Consider the following 16,262-nt stretch of genomic DNA (forward strand, 5'->3'; position numbering starts at 1 on the left):
AGCAAGTACAGTGACATTGGAGAAGAAGAAATGGAACTGAGACAGAGGGGAAGAGGGCCCTGCTTGTAGGAGCTTACATACTAAAGGGAGGGGAAACAGACAGCAGGCACGAGAGGAGTCAGTGGAGGGGATCAGGTGCAAGAGGAGACAGGGAAGAGAGAGGTGAGGAGAACAAGTCTGGAGAAGGTTAGGTAGATAGCTGGTACACTTTGAGAAAAAGATGGGTTTGGAGAGCCCGTTTGAAAGTGCTCAGGTTAGGGGACAAACGGATGGAGCGAGGGAGGTCGTTCCAGTGGTGGGGGGCAGTGCGGAGGAGAGGAGACGGTCATTGGCTGAACGCAGGGAACGGGCGGGAGTGTGAATGGAGACATACCATCATACATACCATCTGTAGCTTTATTCTTTGACTCTGTAACTATGTCAGTCCATGTGTAATGTACACATGTCGCTATACACGGGAGAACTAATTACATTTTAAGATACATGACTGGAGTTGCACTGTTTTGTAAGAGTAAATGTGGATAATTATATAAACATGTGTTTTCAAATTTTTCATACATAATAGCCATAAAGTAAATCACTATTTATTTCATATCATACAAATATAAAGCACTATCTGCCCCTTCTCCTAAATAAAAAAACATAACATAAGTAGACAAAGGAATAAAAAAAAAAATGTATTCACAGTGAAATGGTCACAGTGCAAAATATCACTCTGGTCAAGAAGAGGGCAAAGGGTAAATGCTGATGGTTAAGCGGTTTAGCAAAGGGCTGAGAGGTAGCAGGATTCTGACAGCGACAAGCAATGAAACAAAGTCATGTTCTGTATCTAGTAGCAGTATTGTTACAATGTGGTGGTACAAGGTACAATTGTAGAGTTGAAAAGCATTTTGTATTAATATTGTATTTACTAATCTACATGTGGATTCATTTGAATACAGATCTATCTATCTATCTATCTATCTATCTATCTATCTAGTTAGTGTTACCATGCTTTTGTTGAAATTAAATATGCAGCATGACCATCTGAATATTTGCAAAATCAAAAGCAAAACCTGTATATCTTTATTCAGTACAGAACAGTCTCCTTCGCTTATATGTGTCCCTCCCCGGTTCATTTAATCTGTATGAGGATCAGGAAAAAATGCCCAGGCAGGACGACACCCCCCACCGTACACAAACACACACACACACCACACACACAGCCTGAATATGAAGATCATCCTACACAACTGTTTTCTCCTTTGATGAGATTTAGAACATCGCATATACTGCACCCTTATGCTGCATGATTTGATTCCAGCCTCCTATTTTAAGCCTTAAAATACTTGACCCTTAATGTTATTCATGCTGTATGTTAGTCAGACTTGCGGCATGGAGCAGCGGAGCCAGCATGCTCCGAGACAGACATTCTCTTGATCTCTTGTAACAATGGCAGTAAAGAATGGCAGGGACAAGAGAATTAAGGACAGTGATCCCGCTGGTCGAAGCGCAGGAAACTTGGATCTGTAGCTACCCTGCCAAGAAGGATTATTTCTGTTTTCTGTCATATTCAATGAAACTCCTTTAAAGCACAAATTTGAGGATCCCCAGTGATCTGAAGGAGAATAGAAAAGATAGTTATGATGACGTGCCAAGATTTCTACCACAACATTTTGGTAATTCTTCTGTAAATAATGTCACTATTGGTAATTTTCTTGAAGTCTCTGCCAATATCTCCAGGAAATTTATTGTGAAGTATTTTGTTGTTGTTATGATAATTACTTCCAATGTTCTCTTATTTTTGTAGTTTGACAGGAAACTCGCCTTAGCGCCTGGATTTATGATACCCTCAAACCTTGATTACCAAGGTTACCATAGATACATTGACGAGATGTTGCCACCTGAGAGCCCCATCCATTATGGTCTCCACCCCAACGCAGAAATTGAATTCTTAACTGTGACGTCCGACAACTTTTTCCGCACATTGTTAGAATTACAGTCACGAGAGTCTATAAACGGGGAAGGAGCACCTCAGACTGAGGAGGAGAAGGTTAGTTTAAGGACTCTGAGCATGTTCTGTATAAGTGTGAAGTTTCACCTTGTGCGATCTTTACATGCAGTATGATCCTTGGTTTCTGTTTATGTCCAAAGCAGTACAAACTTCTTATAGTTATTAGCATGTTTCTAGCTCTTCAATGAAAACAAAACAGATTAAAAATGCTGTAAGAGCTATCACTCACAACATATCAAGTTATATAAACAATCATTATGTCAGGCTCAGCGTTCACCCATCTGGTACACACAGCAGGGGTAGGTATCTTATTCGCACAACCAATATTCATGAGAAAGTTGCCTATCCGTTCAGTAGGAAACAGTGATGCCGGCATTCTCATGAATAATGGCTCAGTTCACATAATGGGTGCCTTCCCTTTATATAACTGACAGATGCACTGTGAACCTGACGTTATGGTGACTGTACTGTTGGCTGATTCTGTAGCCGATATACATTATTGTATACAATAAACAACACGCATAATATGATATATCAGAGGACAAATGACAACAAAATCCTGAGGGTAAATGTATCAAGCTGAGAGTTTTCTGGCGGGTTTGAAAAACCAATCAGATTCTAGCTGTCATTTAATTAGTAAATTCTAAAAAATGATAGCTAGAATCTGATTGGTTGCTATAGGCAACATCTCCACTTTTCAAACCCGTCAGAATACTCTCAGCTTGATACATTTACCCCCTGGACAGTAAAATTACCATAGTACATGAACCAAATGTTTTTTTGGGTTTATTTCCGTTTGTTTCCTGCCAACTAACTTGTTAATGTTTCTGTAGTATACACTCAATTGTGTACTTATTATTCTATTGGAGTGTTTGATCGTATTGCACTGCATTTTATAAGTTAATACAGCTATTTAACTTCAATAGTTTTTATTGATTTTCAAAAAGGAATTAAGGGATACAGAAAGCAAAAAAGGTGGGGTAAGGGAAGGACACAGTAAACAGGGGAAAAGGGGGGTACTTAGTGTGTTAAGAACACAACAATACAACAGCACACATTCACCATATCATGAAGAGAGCTAGTACACTGTATAAACAATAAAAACTGTAAAATTATTGATACCTAGGGACCTCTGGTTGTGTATAATGAGGGGACTCTATTAGAGGATATTACAGCCATACGAAGCACTACAGAATACTAAAAACATGTTAAGCTTTTTATTTAGTCTCCAAAGGGATACAATAATATCAGACTTATCAAAGGTAACTCATTAAAGTAGAGAGTTTATTGAAGAACATCCTCATGATCTAAGGCTGATCCCATGCAAGACTCAGTGCTGTGGAAGAATTAATTATAGTGTTTAGATGATACTCTGGTTAGTTTTGCTTGTTTTCAATGTATATTTGCCAGTTAATGTTATTGATTGACCATACTAACACTGACTCCTTACTACCTTGAAAACAACACAAAATTGTCAATTATTGATAAGGCCATAAAGGGTGTAATCTTTGTAAGACAATGTAGCATACACTTTTTTAAATGACCCTTTTTACCAGTGTAACACTGATAGTGGGGCATCCACTGGGGAATTTACTAATACACATAATACTTCATCAGAATTCCCTGAAATGTCAATCTATTCTGTACCATCAGATGACCTCCAGACTGTTAGCACTCTCATTATAAGTGCAGCTATTCTCTACAGTAATATATATTCCTAAAGAGAGTGACACATGCATTCACCCAGACATGCATGTTTTATATATATATATATATATATATATATATATATATATATATATATATACACATAAATATACATTGTTTTCTTTGAATTTTGTGCAGTAAGTATCTATTCATTTTTTTATTGGAGCTGTGCTTTATCATATACTATATAAACTGTGCTTGGCAGGCCCGGCGCTCCCATTAGGCAAGGTTAGGCACTTTCCTAGGGCGCGGGGCTCTGGAGGGCGCCACAGAATACTAAATGACCTTAAAACTGTGCGGCGACCGCTGACCATACCTGTCACGGCCGCCGCACAGCATTCAGATGCACGGGGAGGGGGGAAAGAGGCTATTTTGTCACCACCGCCGCCTCTCTGCTCCGTCTCCTCCCCTCCACTTACTAGTGTCAGTGAGTGGAGGGGAGGAGACGGAGCAGAGAGGCGGCGGTGGTGAGACAAGGTAAGGAGAGGAGGGAGGAGGGAGGAGGGAGGAGGGCGGCGATTTTTGCGGGGGGGTTCACCGATTTTTTAAAAATGCATAGGGCGCCGTGGATCCTAGAACCGGCCCTGGTGCTTGGACATATCTGATGTCTTAGTGCATAGGGTTAAAGCCTAAACTTCAGTAGTAGACTTATGTTTGAAGAGATACAAAGTACTTTAGTTATGCTTGGCATTAATATGATTGCAATTTACTCAGCTTTTACAGAATTGGAACCCTTTAATAAGTAGATAAAGATAGTTCAAAAAATAATAGGAAATATAGGCAAACAACCCTTTCTAATGTCCCCTGATTTTATTAATTCATTCACTAATGCAATTCAAAGGGCCCATTCACCTGATTTTATAATACCTTTCCCTACATTTTACACCACGAAAATGACCTAGATACAGTTCTACATGCTGGGGAAAATGTGTTCAGCAGCTAATTGTGCAGTGTGTTTTCTCCTTATTTTACTTTAAGTCTGGATTTGTTTTTTAGAGACTTTCACAAATTTTCACCAATGTTTCCTTGAAAAACATAAATTGTGAATTTAATTGTGGGTCCAAATAGGTTTGCATAAAAGTTGCATTTAAGACAATTGTTAAATAAGTCTTGTAATATTAATAAAATCATCTTTTTGTACTCTGTACTGCATTAAAGAGGTTGAATAACCCATGGCCGGATGTAATTGGCCAGCTATGCTACATAGATTCTGTAGCGCCAGACAATGGTCATACAGATATGACATACATGAGTACAAGTATGTATTTCCAATTTCATACATGGATAGTGATGAGCTAGAAATTCTAGTTAGCATGGATACAAGTACGAATTCCATCCGTGTGAGTATTCAGGATAAGACATGACATCAGGGACGTACGAGGTAGATGGACATGAGACATAGGATAGAGTGGACCCTTCCTGTGGGCGCTTATATTCTGCAGTTTTGATTATTATATTTACCTGTGGATGCGATCCGCGCCTTAAACTTGCACCAGCTGAAAATATGGGTGAGGGCACATGATAAATATACTTGAATTATTTTCTTTCGAACATATTGGACATTAACAACAGACTGCTAGTGGGAGCAACGAGGGCATTGGCCGACCTTGTCAGACATCGGGGGGACCCAGCAGATCAGATGCAATACCGGTAATAGATTGGATTAATGATTAACCTATGGTACTCCACCCAAAATGACATTTTACCTTTAGTCAAGTTTAAAGGGGAACGCCACAAGCCAAGCTTCTCCTCTTCTAGCGATACTTGATTATTTCCAATTACATATAACAACAGATAAAGTCAGAGCTGTTTATTGTATGTATTCATTCAGAACCAATGTCATATCTAAGCCAAAGAAAGAAATCTGCCTGGAAGATGTTTTCTGAAGGCCGCACACTCTTTATTAATAGCATTTAGCTTGAAATGATGTGAGAACTTGTTTATATTTAAGAATTTGATTGAGAGTTTTATATTCAGATAGTCATATAATTCCCGCGTAGAACTGAAGTCTACAAGACAGATATTATTCAGTGCTTTTTCTTTTTCAGGTTAAAACGTTCTTGGATGACATCTTGGATAAGCTCCCTGAAGGATTTAACATGTCAGATATAACCTCAAAGACGGCTGAGCGCTCTCCATATATCCTTGTCTGCTTTCAGGAATGCAAGAGGATGAACCTCCTAATTCATGAGATCAGACGTTCACTGAAGGAGCTCGATCTTGGTCTTAAGGTATGAAGCGGTCTATAGGTTAGTGCAGTGATGGGCAAACTTTTTCAGGAGCGGGCCAAATAAAAAAGAAAAACTTTAGGCGGGCCAATATAATTTATTAAAAAACTCAAATATTGAAATATATAATACAATTTTTTTGAATGGGACGGGAGGGTGTTATATAGCAGTGTTACCTCTATAAGTGCAGCGATCATACAGACACAGCACTTATTTCAGTAGGTTGTTGCAGATCCGTCTTTCTGGTGAGCCACTAACTGACAACACAGCAGCCAATCGAAATCCGCCTTAGTATATGGCCCAGCCCATCTCTTCTCACATGACTTTCAGCCTTTAGGGGGCGGGCGGGTGTTTGAGTGATTGACATACGAAGTGTCCTTTTAGGAAGGAGGATGAACTGTAATGGAGGAAATAGCTGGGAAGGCATAAAAATGAAGGTTCTGACACACAGGGTCGGCCCTAATAATTTTATGCTTATTTTAATTACATTTTTTTAAATATTGACGGGCCGGATAGAACCTCTAAGTGGGCCAGATCTGGCCCGCGGGCCATAGTTTGCCCATCACTGGGTTAGTGGATTACAAGCTGGACTCTGTGTGGGTCATTTGTAACAATGCATTGGTGTAGCAAATTTAATTTGCACATACGTACCTATTTTTGTGCTATGCACAGTCATTGTCACATAGATGTTCCAATTCTAGTTTTTGAAGTTAATCTTTGCTCATAATTTTCCAATGTTTAGCCTGTGACAGAAATGCGCATTTCAGTCAAGTCAGAATGCCATCTGAATATACTGCCTACTAACACATTCGGACCACCCCTTCTTCATTTACTGGACTTTTGACTTTTTTCGCACAAAATACTGCTCATTTGCCCACCGCCTGCTACTATGACAGTTACACCTTTGAATGTAGGTCTCCTTCAAATGCACATAAATGGTGTAGAAGGCCTCACATGAAAAGTAGCATTTAAGATCCAATAACGCTAACTCATAGGTAATTACACTATATATGGCTGTTGTGTGTGACATACAGTGTGGGCTACCACCAATCAGTGAGGCCTCCAAATACAGGGGCAAATGCAGGACTTGTAGAGGGGTTTTCCACACCACGCCACCAGTGGGCGTGACAAGTATGCATGGGGGAGTGGCTATAATTTTAGACAGTGCTTGGCTGCTCTCCAACTCTTCTTATCTCCATAATATACATGGGCAATGCTGCGTGCACTACTGTTAGGTGCACGTAGCTCTTCCTTTTCAAGCAGAGCCATGTGAAGCGGGGGCAGGGTCCAGCCACCTCAATTATACAGTGTCCCAGGCCTAGAGGGGGGTTTCCAGGCACTAGGAACCCCGCCCCCACTCGGTTTGCCTATGAAATATACTCAGTCTCAACCTCTTCAAGTTTATTACAATATCTTATCCTGCAAAATGAAATCTCATTTTTACATTTGGGTGCATGAAGAGCAAACATTTGGCTTATCCTGCAGCTGACACCACACCCATGCATATCTTCATAAAAACAGGTTCAGTTGTGCTAAAATAGGGGTCTGACGGCGCAAACCAAGGCAGCATTGGGGCACAGTGGTTAGCATTGCTACCTCACAGTCCTGGGGTCATGAGTTTGATTTCAACCAGGGACCTATCTGTGTGGCATTTGTATGTTCTCTGCGTGTTTATGTGAGTTTCCTATGAACGGTCCAGGGTCCTCACACAAAATGATCCTGTGCGTGTGATAGGGAATTTAGAACATTAGCTCCAATGGGACAAGGACTGATGTGAGTGATTACGTATTCTCTGTACAGGGCTGCATAATATGATTGGCGCTATATAAATAACGGCAACAAAGCAGGAAAATACAGTTTTCCCTGTCCACCTCTGCATGTTTCTGTGTTCAGAAATAACCACCTATGTGCTGGATTTGGTGGTGTTTGTGAAGGTACATTTGGGCTCGTGAGCAATGACATCCATGGAAATGATTTATGTTTAATGAGTAAATATCATTCAATGTTATTAGTGCACTTAGATAGACTTCTTAATTGGTGCGAATTAAACATTTTCAAACGATTAAAATATTGCAGAGTATCAGTGGAGATTACTGCTATATATGGAGTCTCTAATCTTTGTTGAATTTCATTCAGAGAGGAATATTACAGAAATATTCTACACGCTACGGTGTATAGTTTTACTTGACGCAACTCTAAAAATACTGAATCATTTTTATATGGATGTGATCGATGCTGTCAAGTAATGCTATATGTGCCTCACTCTGCAGCGAGGAAACACTCAGCAATAATTGTACAGCCAGCAATGTCTAAATGAGCCCCATAGAGACCAGACTTGCCGTTCAGTTTGGGATGTGGTCCATGCAAGATCAGTGTCTTCTTTGGGCATTTTTGATAGACAAGAGTTGAGACTTGCGCTTCAAGCTGCGTCTGTGCTGTTTTACAAGACTACATAGAGAGAATAAGATAAGACAAGAATACCTTACCCTTGGGAAAATCTATTACTCTTTCAGAGCACATTTCTGCAATTTTTGACTCAGGGCACATTATTTTTAAGGGACTGGTACAGACATGGACTGTTTCCATACGTGTTCTAATAGAAGTATGTGTTCAGCAGGCCTTGTGTCTCTAGTATAGAGTCTGTGATGGAGGCACATGTTGTTTATGGGTCAGTGGAAAGATTGTTTCCATGCTATGGGATGGATAATCATCATCAACATTTATTTATATTGCGCCAGAAAATTCCGTAGCACTTTACAATTGGGGACAAACACAGTAATACTGGGTAATACAGACAGAGAGGTAAGAGGGCCTTGCGTGCAAGCTTACAATCTGTAAGTCAATGGGAGTCGGACACCTGAGGTTAAATCTACATACTGCATTTTGGTCCAGACAGATTGTTAAGGTAAAAATGAATTTGTATGCTATATGATCCAGACACACAGCAATGTTGGTCAGAGGGTTGTTGTCTTGTGTGAATTGTGTAAAGGGTAACCTAGGGAGGTTAAGAGGGTGGTTGAGGAATATTATAAGCTTGCCTGGAGAGGTGGGTTTTGGATGGAGCAAGGAGTCTCAATTGATACCTGTTCTGTTGAAAAGCATGCACCTGTTGATATTCAGGCCTCTCAACCAGAGGTCCCTTTCTGTGTGCACTAAAGAATTTGAGGGTTTTTTTGTGCAGAGTGATTTTTTTTATTAGGCCTCCTCATTAGTGGTCAGTGGCTGTGTACTAAGTGCCGGACCAACATAGGATTTATTATTTTATCCTGCACCTGTTCAATAACCTGTTGGCAGCTGGTTACACCAAAATTGCTGAGTTTCCAACATATGAAAATAATTTCAGGGACACTTTGCTGGTGTGAAGTTACCTGTACAGCACAAACTAATGCACTACAATCACCAACATAATGTTCACTGAAGATTGCTTTTATCTAAATTATATGCACTATAATGATTTTTGTTTAATAAATATTAAATTATACAGCCAAGAAAACAAAAACAGATACTAAGAACTGAACTCAATGTTATATACAGAATAAGAGAAAGTTTATAGGACAGTTGGTTGACTCTGAAAAATAAGGAACAAGGATACTTGGCGTATATGCTGCATGTACCAACCCTTTACCAGGGGAAACGGAAATGCCACTAAGTCCCCTCATTACAAATTGTATGTAAATTATGACCTCCAAAATGTTTCCACTGTCTACAATAAGTTTATTTAATAAAACATTGCAGTGAGCACTACCATATGATGCGCTGATGATGGTTATCCAATACATGTTACATAACATTAAGCATACCTCCCACCATTTAGTCATGCAAAATTGGAATAAGCCCCACCCTTCATCCTCCCAGAAAAGCCCACTTTTTGGCAAATCTCTGCCCACTTTCATGTAAGTCCGGCCCCTTTTAAGGCCCACAAATTGAGACTGTCCCGCCAAAATAGGGTTATTTGGGAAGTATGCATTAAGAAACAAGGAAGTGCTGAGCAATTGATATTTCCTGGTAACAATACTAAGCAAAAATTCCAATTTGTAAAGAGTACCCAGAATCTACCCATGTATTTCGTTTTCCTTGTTGTGTGTAGTTAGAGTAAGCATTTTAGAGTGTGGACAGAACCTTTTTACCACCACACTATTACTTTATTCTTAAATGTTTTCGTAGGAGTCCAAGATTGGGCGTCAACCTTTAATTTAGAAACTTTTTGCGCCCTCCTGGTGCACTTTAGGCAGGAACGAGCATATTTATATGTGCAAATAATGAAAATGGTAAAATGTACAAATGAAACACCTGAAATAAAGTCTCCCCTTTCTTACCTACACACAGTGGTCGAAGTGGAAATTTAGAAGTGGCAGTGTGGAAAATTAGAAGTTGTGCATTGGAAATTTACAAGTGGCGGTGTCGAAATTTAGAAGGGGAGGTGTAGAAATTTAGAAGTGGCAGTGTGGAAATTTAGAAGTGGCGGTGTGGAAAATGGAGTGAATAAAAGAGTGAATGGAATTTGATAGTTTTACAATGAAAGCAGTAGGGGAAGTGTCGGTATGGTATACCATCATATACCATCATATACCATCATATACCAGCCCAGGAGAACCACTGCCTACACCTCAATTATTTGAAACATAAATTAATCTTTAATGAGCAGTATTTCAGAAAACTCTAAAGTTGTAATTAATCAAGGGGTCAACATTTTGTCACATTTTGTGTTTTCAACAGATTTCAGTTGACAAGCTTTTAAGTCATAACAAAATTATTGTAAAGTGCACACTTCGGCAAATCTGTCTATTAAAATGTTTTTGATCTTCAACATCATGGGACCTTCCTCGTTTAGTTTCATTCTGTTAAAGGTGATATTGTGCAGACTTTGTTTTTTTAACAATAAAATGTTTTTATTGACTTTTACAAATTTTACAAAACAAAATTGCAAAAATATAAACAAACAGGGGGGGGGGGGATGATTGTACAAACTTTTAAACTCTGGGCAGAGAAATCATTATGCAGAAAAACAAGTTTCATTCAAACACTTTTCCAGTTCATACAAAACACATAGCCTGAAATACTTTACTGATTGTTACTACTTAATATTCCTTTTGGTAAATTTAGTTGTGTGTCTGGTGAAAGCTGAGGGCTCTGTATTGTTTAGGCATCAACTTCCAGCTTCTTTTGTATTTCTATGAGAGAGGAAAAGACTTGACTTGCTCTTCACCATTTATCATGTCATCTTATCACAGGCGCTATCTGAAAAGCAAATAGCTCAATAATGTTTTCTTTTGTTAGGGTGAGCTGGCAATATCTTCCGACATGGAGCAACTGCAGTCAGCACTTTTTTTTGATTATGTCCCCGACACTTGGATGAAGTTAGCTTATCCATCAACGTACAACCTGGCTCAGTGGTAAGTCTGCGTCTTCATCTCATGGGAATATACTGACTGTGAGCTTATCTCATTAATACTATGTAATAATTGTGTAGCATAGTAACAATGTCACCTTTGTAAAATTATTTCAGGGACACTATGCTATGTATAAAGTGAGGAGTTTGTATGTTCTCCCCCTGTTTGCGTGTTTTTCCTCCGGGTGCTCCGGTTTCCTCCCACACTCCAAAAAAAACATATTGGTAGGTTAATTGGCTGCTATCAAATTGACCCTAGTCTGTGTGTGTGTCTATCTGTCTGTCTGTGTGTTAGGGAATTTAGACTGTAAGCTCCAATGGAGCAGGGACTGATGTGAGCGAGTTCTCAGTACTGCGCTACGGAATTAGTGGCGCTATATAAATAGATGATGCTGATGATAATGATAAAGCCCAGAGTATAAGAATCAACTATGAGAATTGCATTCTATATACAAAATAAGAGGAACCATACTGTGCATTTGGTCAGTATTAAAACAAAAACAGTAACTTCTACAGTGGCAACAATTTTCATGGACATATTTTCAAAACCTTGTCCAGTCTCTGAAAATTAAGGTTATTGTAGATAATTAATGATCATTGCATGTAAGTTTGGGACAATGTTATGGAAGAGTCAATACATACCTTCCAACTGTCCCGATTTTGGAGCGACAGTCCTGATTCACGGACCTCGAAAGAGCTGTGGCTTATGTGAAAGTGGGCGGAGTTTCTTTTTTAAAAAAAAAAAAATGGGCGTTTCTTGGTGGATGGGGGCAGGGCTTATTTTGTCCAGATTTCACAAGTCTAAATGTTGGGAGTTATGGCATCAGCAAAGTAGAGGGATCCAGATGACAAAAGATAAACTACCTAAAAACAGATATAGGGAGTTACATTGAAATGGGCAATTGTGACCATTCAACTTAATCATGTTGTACTGAAGTACATATTTTCTGTAACAGAGCAGAGTCTATAAAGCATAACACTGTACATTTGCTCTATGGCTTCCTGGGCTGTGTCATGATTAGGGTTGCTCTTACATAGAGGATAGCTTCAGTTAGAAATTCATTATAAATCCAATTAAATCTCCTCCGTGCTTGGATCCAGCAGTTGAAGAGATGCTCACCCTCATGGCACCTATAAGGAGAATTCCCCACACTACTTGCCTCCAAACATTTTCCTTTACAAGTAGGGGCACTACCGAAAAAGGGGGCTTGGTCACATTACATTGGGGACATAGTCATGTCCTCCAGGGGCGCATACACCCAATATTCCAGCATTCAGGTCAGAATGACTGCTGGAACACTTGGGAGTTCTGACACTGTGCAGGATTGTCAGAGGGAAGCTGATTGGACAGAGCCATAAACCATTTGCATGCTACCCACTAGACACTGCAGCACATGTGCCTAGCTAAGTCTATATAGTAAAACCATTTGCATAGCACACTTTGGGGTTTAGAGTTGCATGTAAAAATGCAACTCGAACGTGTACAAAAGTGCATTTTGAGTTGCACATATCTCAAACTCAAGGTCCCCCTACAGGAATCAGACCACTTATGGCCAACCAGAATACAACCGGTGCTCTTCCTGGAACCCCGGGAGCTGCTGTTGCCAGGGTTATAGTTAAAAGTCAAAAATAAAAGCTATATATATAGCTCCTTCTATACAGACTTGTATAGGTGTATATGAGTTGATAATAACAGCAAAACTGTTACATTTCCAAATACATAACAGAATATGTCCCTGTATATAAATGAAGCTTTTTATTAGTAGTAGTAGTATTATAGATATAAATTTTCCCTTAAGCTTTTCACAATCCGTGAATCACCTACTTGAAGAAATGATTGTGTGTCACTATAAGACACGACCCGTCATTAGAGCAGGGGACTAGTCGGTAGATAGCTGGGCTCTCTAACTTAATAAAATACATCCTCAAATTGTAAAAATATTGATATCTGCTGATTTTCTGTTAGAAATGTGTTAGAAAGAGAGCAGCAAATTTCATTTCTTTTTAGTCATAACACAGTGATATTATTGAAGCAGAAGAGGTATCTGATGAAGCTAAGAGGATGAGTATAATTGAAATCAGGATAAGATTTCTATATCCTCAGCTAATCGAGTGGTAGCCAGGCTGAATGAGCACATTTTCCTTTATAAGTTGCAAAAAAAAACAAAAAACATTATCTACAATTTGTTTGCCGGCTGTTCCTTCTTTTCATATTCAGTCCTTAATGCTTTATTGAAATTGATTTTAAATTAGCACTATTTTTATTGTACATAATGACTTTCAAATAATCTAGAATTTATCTTGCTTTCCCATTGTCTGTATTCTGGTCTTAGACAATATTTTCAAAGGCGATTCATTGAATTCCTTATCTTAAAATGGATCTGACTAAAATGCATTAAAGAATATCTGTGCTGTAATTGTGTGGAAAATTATACTGATTTAAAACAAATTCTTGTGGAAATGAAAATTTAAGTACAGGCCAAAATTTTTTAAAAGTGGCAATTTGTTGTTCTCACCGGGAGAGCCGTATGCGTCCACAAATTACATGTTTTTATATACTGTATAGTTGCTCAGGAACGCTCTGCTTCATAATAAATTCAACATAAATCCATTTACATAGCGGGTTAACTAACATGAACAGGCACCTGTCAAATCATCTTTCAAAGGAAGAGGGAAAGTAATGCAAGAGGAGATGAGAAGACAAAAATTGTGAAGCACATGCTTGATGATTACTTTAATTAAAAGGACATTATGCAAGAAAAATCATTATTTTAAAATCAATAAATATTTCACACTGAGTAAAAAAAAGAATTGTGCTCCCATATTGCAATATATATGTTTCTATGACAGGCTAGTCTATTATTCTAGTATTTTTCATCTCATTTAGTAACTGGGGGGCAGTGTCCTATTGAAGTCTTCAAATGTAATTTCCTTTTATCTCACTTTAAAAGGACAGTCACATCATCCATCAAGGTAGTGCAGATTTATGATATCCATCAAGTTGAAAATCACATTAGTGATCTCTCATACACTTTTGCGAAATACAAGGGGTAAATGTTTTCTCAACAGTGTAGGCCTGGGATAATAGTTCTAGATTCTTAGTTAAAGCTTGGGGTAGGTTCAGGTTCAATACTTGGGATAATGTTAGATGTGTGTATGAGTAAGGTACACACCCATACATTGGCAAACAACAGTTGTTAAAAGCAAATACAAACCTTGTGTACTTTGTCCTTGCAATTAACAGAGTATGTGAAGCATTTACCCAAAGCCTCCCTGGGGGTATATTTACTAAACTACAGGTTTCAAAAAGTGGAGATGTTGCCTATAGCAACCAATCAGATTCTAGTTATCATTTATTTAGTACATTCTATAAAACCCACAGTTTAGTAAATATACCCCTTGGAGTGTAGTATACTAAATACTTAATGAGGATTTAAATAGAACCCCATTATATTATAGGGAGGGTTAATGCAAGCTAACGTAGCAGGCAACTTTGAAATTGATGCAAAACAAATGGATGTTAGTCAGAAAGTGTGTGTGTACAGGTCCATTTGCTTAGATTAAAAAAAAAACAAGTGTTTTGGTTCCTATACCTGGAAACTCATGTCTGATATGTTTGCCACACTTTGTAAGTTTTTCTTTCCTTTATTTGTTCCTCACTTGTCAAACTTAATAAAAGATGTTTATTTAAAAAAAAACAACACCAAAAAACAAGTGTTGAATGCCTGTTTTCAATGCTTGTGTGTACAATCTCTAAGAATGTTACAGTACATCGCAGTTGAGGTCCGTTTCTTTATTCCCTTGACTCAAGATATCTTAGGATCAATTTGGTCAAACTACAAGAGAAGATTCCTCTGAACAGGAAACTCTCTCTTGTATCTCCCCTGGGGGCTGCTGAAATGAAAGCAAGGGATATGTAATGGTAGCCCCCCTGTCCTCCTGGAGCCAGGGCAAGGATCCCTTTTATCCATTTACTAAAATAGTTCTGCATAGGTCATATGGTAAGTAAGAGCACATAGCTATCAGAAATAGGAATTCTAAATATGAAATATTAGTTCATTTACTTCAATAGGTAGACTCAGAGCAAAAGTGTTTCTCCGCTGATCGGGTCCCATTAAAAGTAAAAGACTTTTAAGGAAATTATATTGGTAATCACACTTTGAGCGATTTAACACACACACACTAAAAGGGGTGATACAAAAAGGGTTTAGGGCAGCACAGTGTCTTAGTAGGTAGCACCTCTGCCTCACATCCCCATGTTTGCGTGGGTTTCCTCCGGGTGCTCCGATTTCCTCCCACACTCCAAAAACATACTAGTAGGTTAATTGGCTGCTATCAAATGGATCCCAGTCTCTTTCGGTCTGTGTGTGTGTTTGATAGGAAGTAGTGCGCTGCGGAATTAGTGGTCCCATATAAATAGCTGATGATGATGATGATGATGATGATGAAAGGGTTTGTTGCAGAGGCTGCTCCTGAGTGTGTGGGGGAGGTGTGCTAATTGATACACACTGGGTAAACCCATCATGGCACAAGAGTACAATACTAAGGTGTTTTTCCATCTGCATTGGGTGTGCTTCATAAATGACCTCCAGAATGTGTACTATATGTAGTATTGGTGGTACTGATATCTTTTCATCACTATTCAAGCACTCAGTAATTACGCCTATTCTGAAAATAAAAAATTCTGACCCAAACTCTCTCTCAAATAGCCGCCCCATCTCTCAGCTCACATGGCCCTCCAAGCTTATCAAGAGAATTGCCTACACTCACACATTTTCTTCAGTCACAGAGACTGCGTTGAGCTAAAACTAAAGGTCATTGCTCTAATTCTCCTGGATCTCTCTGCTGTATTTGACACTGTTGACCACTCTTTCCACGTACAAACGCTACAATCCCTAGGTCTTCAAGACACTGTCCTATCCTGGTTCTCATCCTACCTATCTAA

General features: G+C 38.9%; 1 protein-coding gene across 1 annotated transcript in view; it reads left to right on the forward strand.

The window, feature by feature from the left end:
- LOC142098555 (dynein axonemal heavy chain 11-like) overlaps positions 1–16,262 on the forward strand; it is a 325,973-nt gene that overhangs the window by 299,026 nt on the left and 10,685 nt on the right. Inside the window, exons 78-80 of the mRNA XM_075181390.1 lie at positions 1,790–2,032; positions 5,749–5,931; positions 11,206–11,321. Of these exons, the coding sequence (XP_075037491.1) occupies positions 1,790–2,032; positions 5,749–5,931; positions 11,206–11,321 (542 nt within the window). The remainder of the gene's footprint in view (positions 1–1,789; positions 2,033–5,748; positions 5,932–11,205; positions 11,322–16,262) is intronic.

This window comes from Mixophyes fleayi, chromosome 7 (assembly GCF_038048845.1).
Source record: "Mixophyes fleayi isolate aMixFle1 chromosome 7, aMixFle1.hap1, whole genome shotgun sequence".
In the NCBI taxonomy this organism is placed as follows: domain Eukaryota; kingdom Metazoa; phylum Chordata; class Amphibia; order Anura; family Limnodynastidae; genus Mixophyes; species Mixophyes fleayi.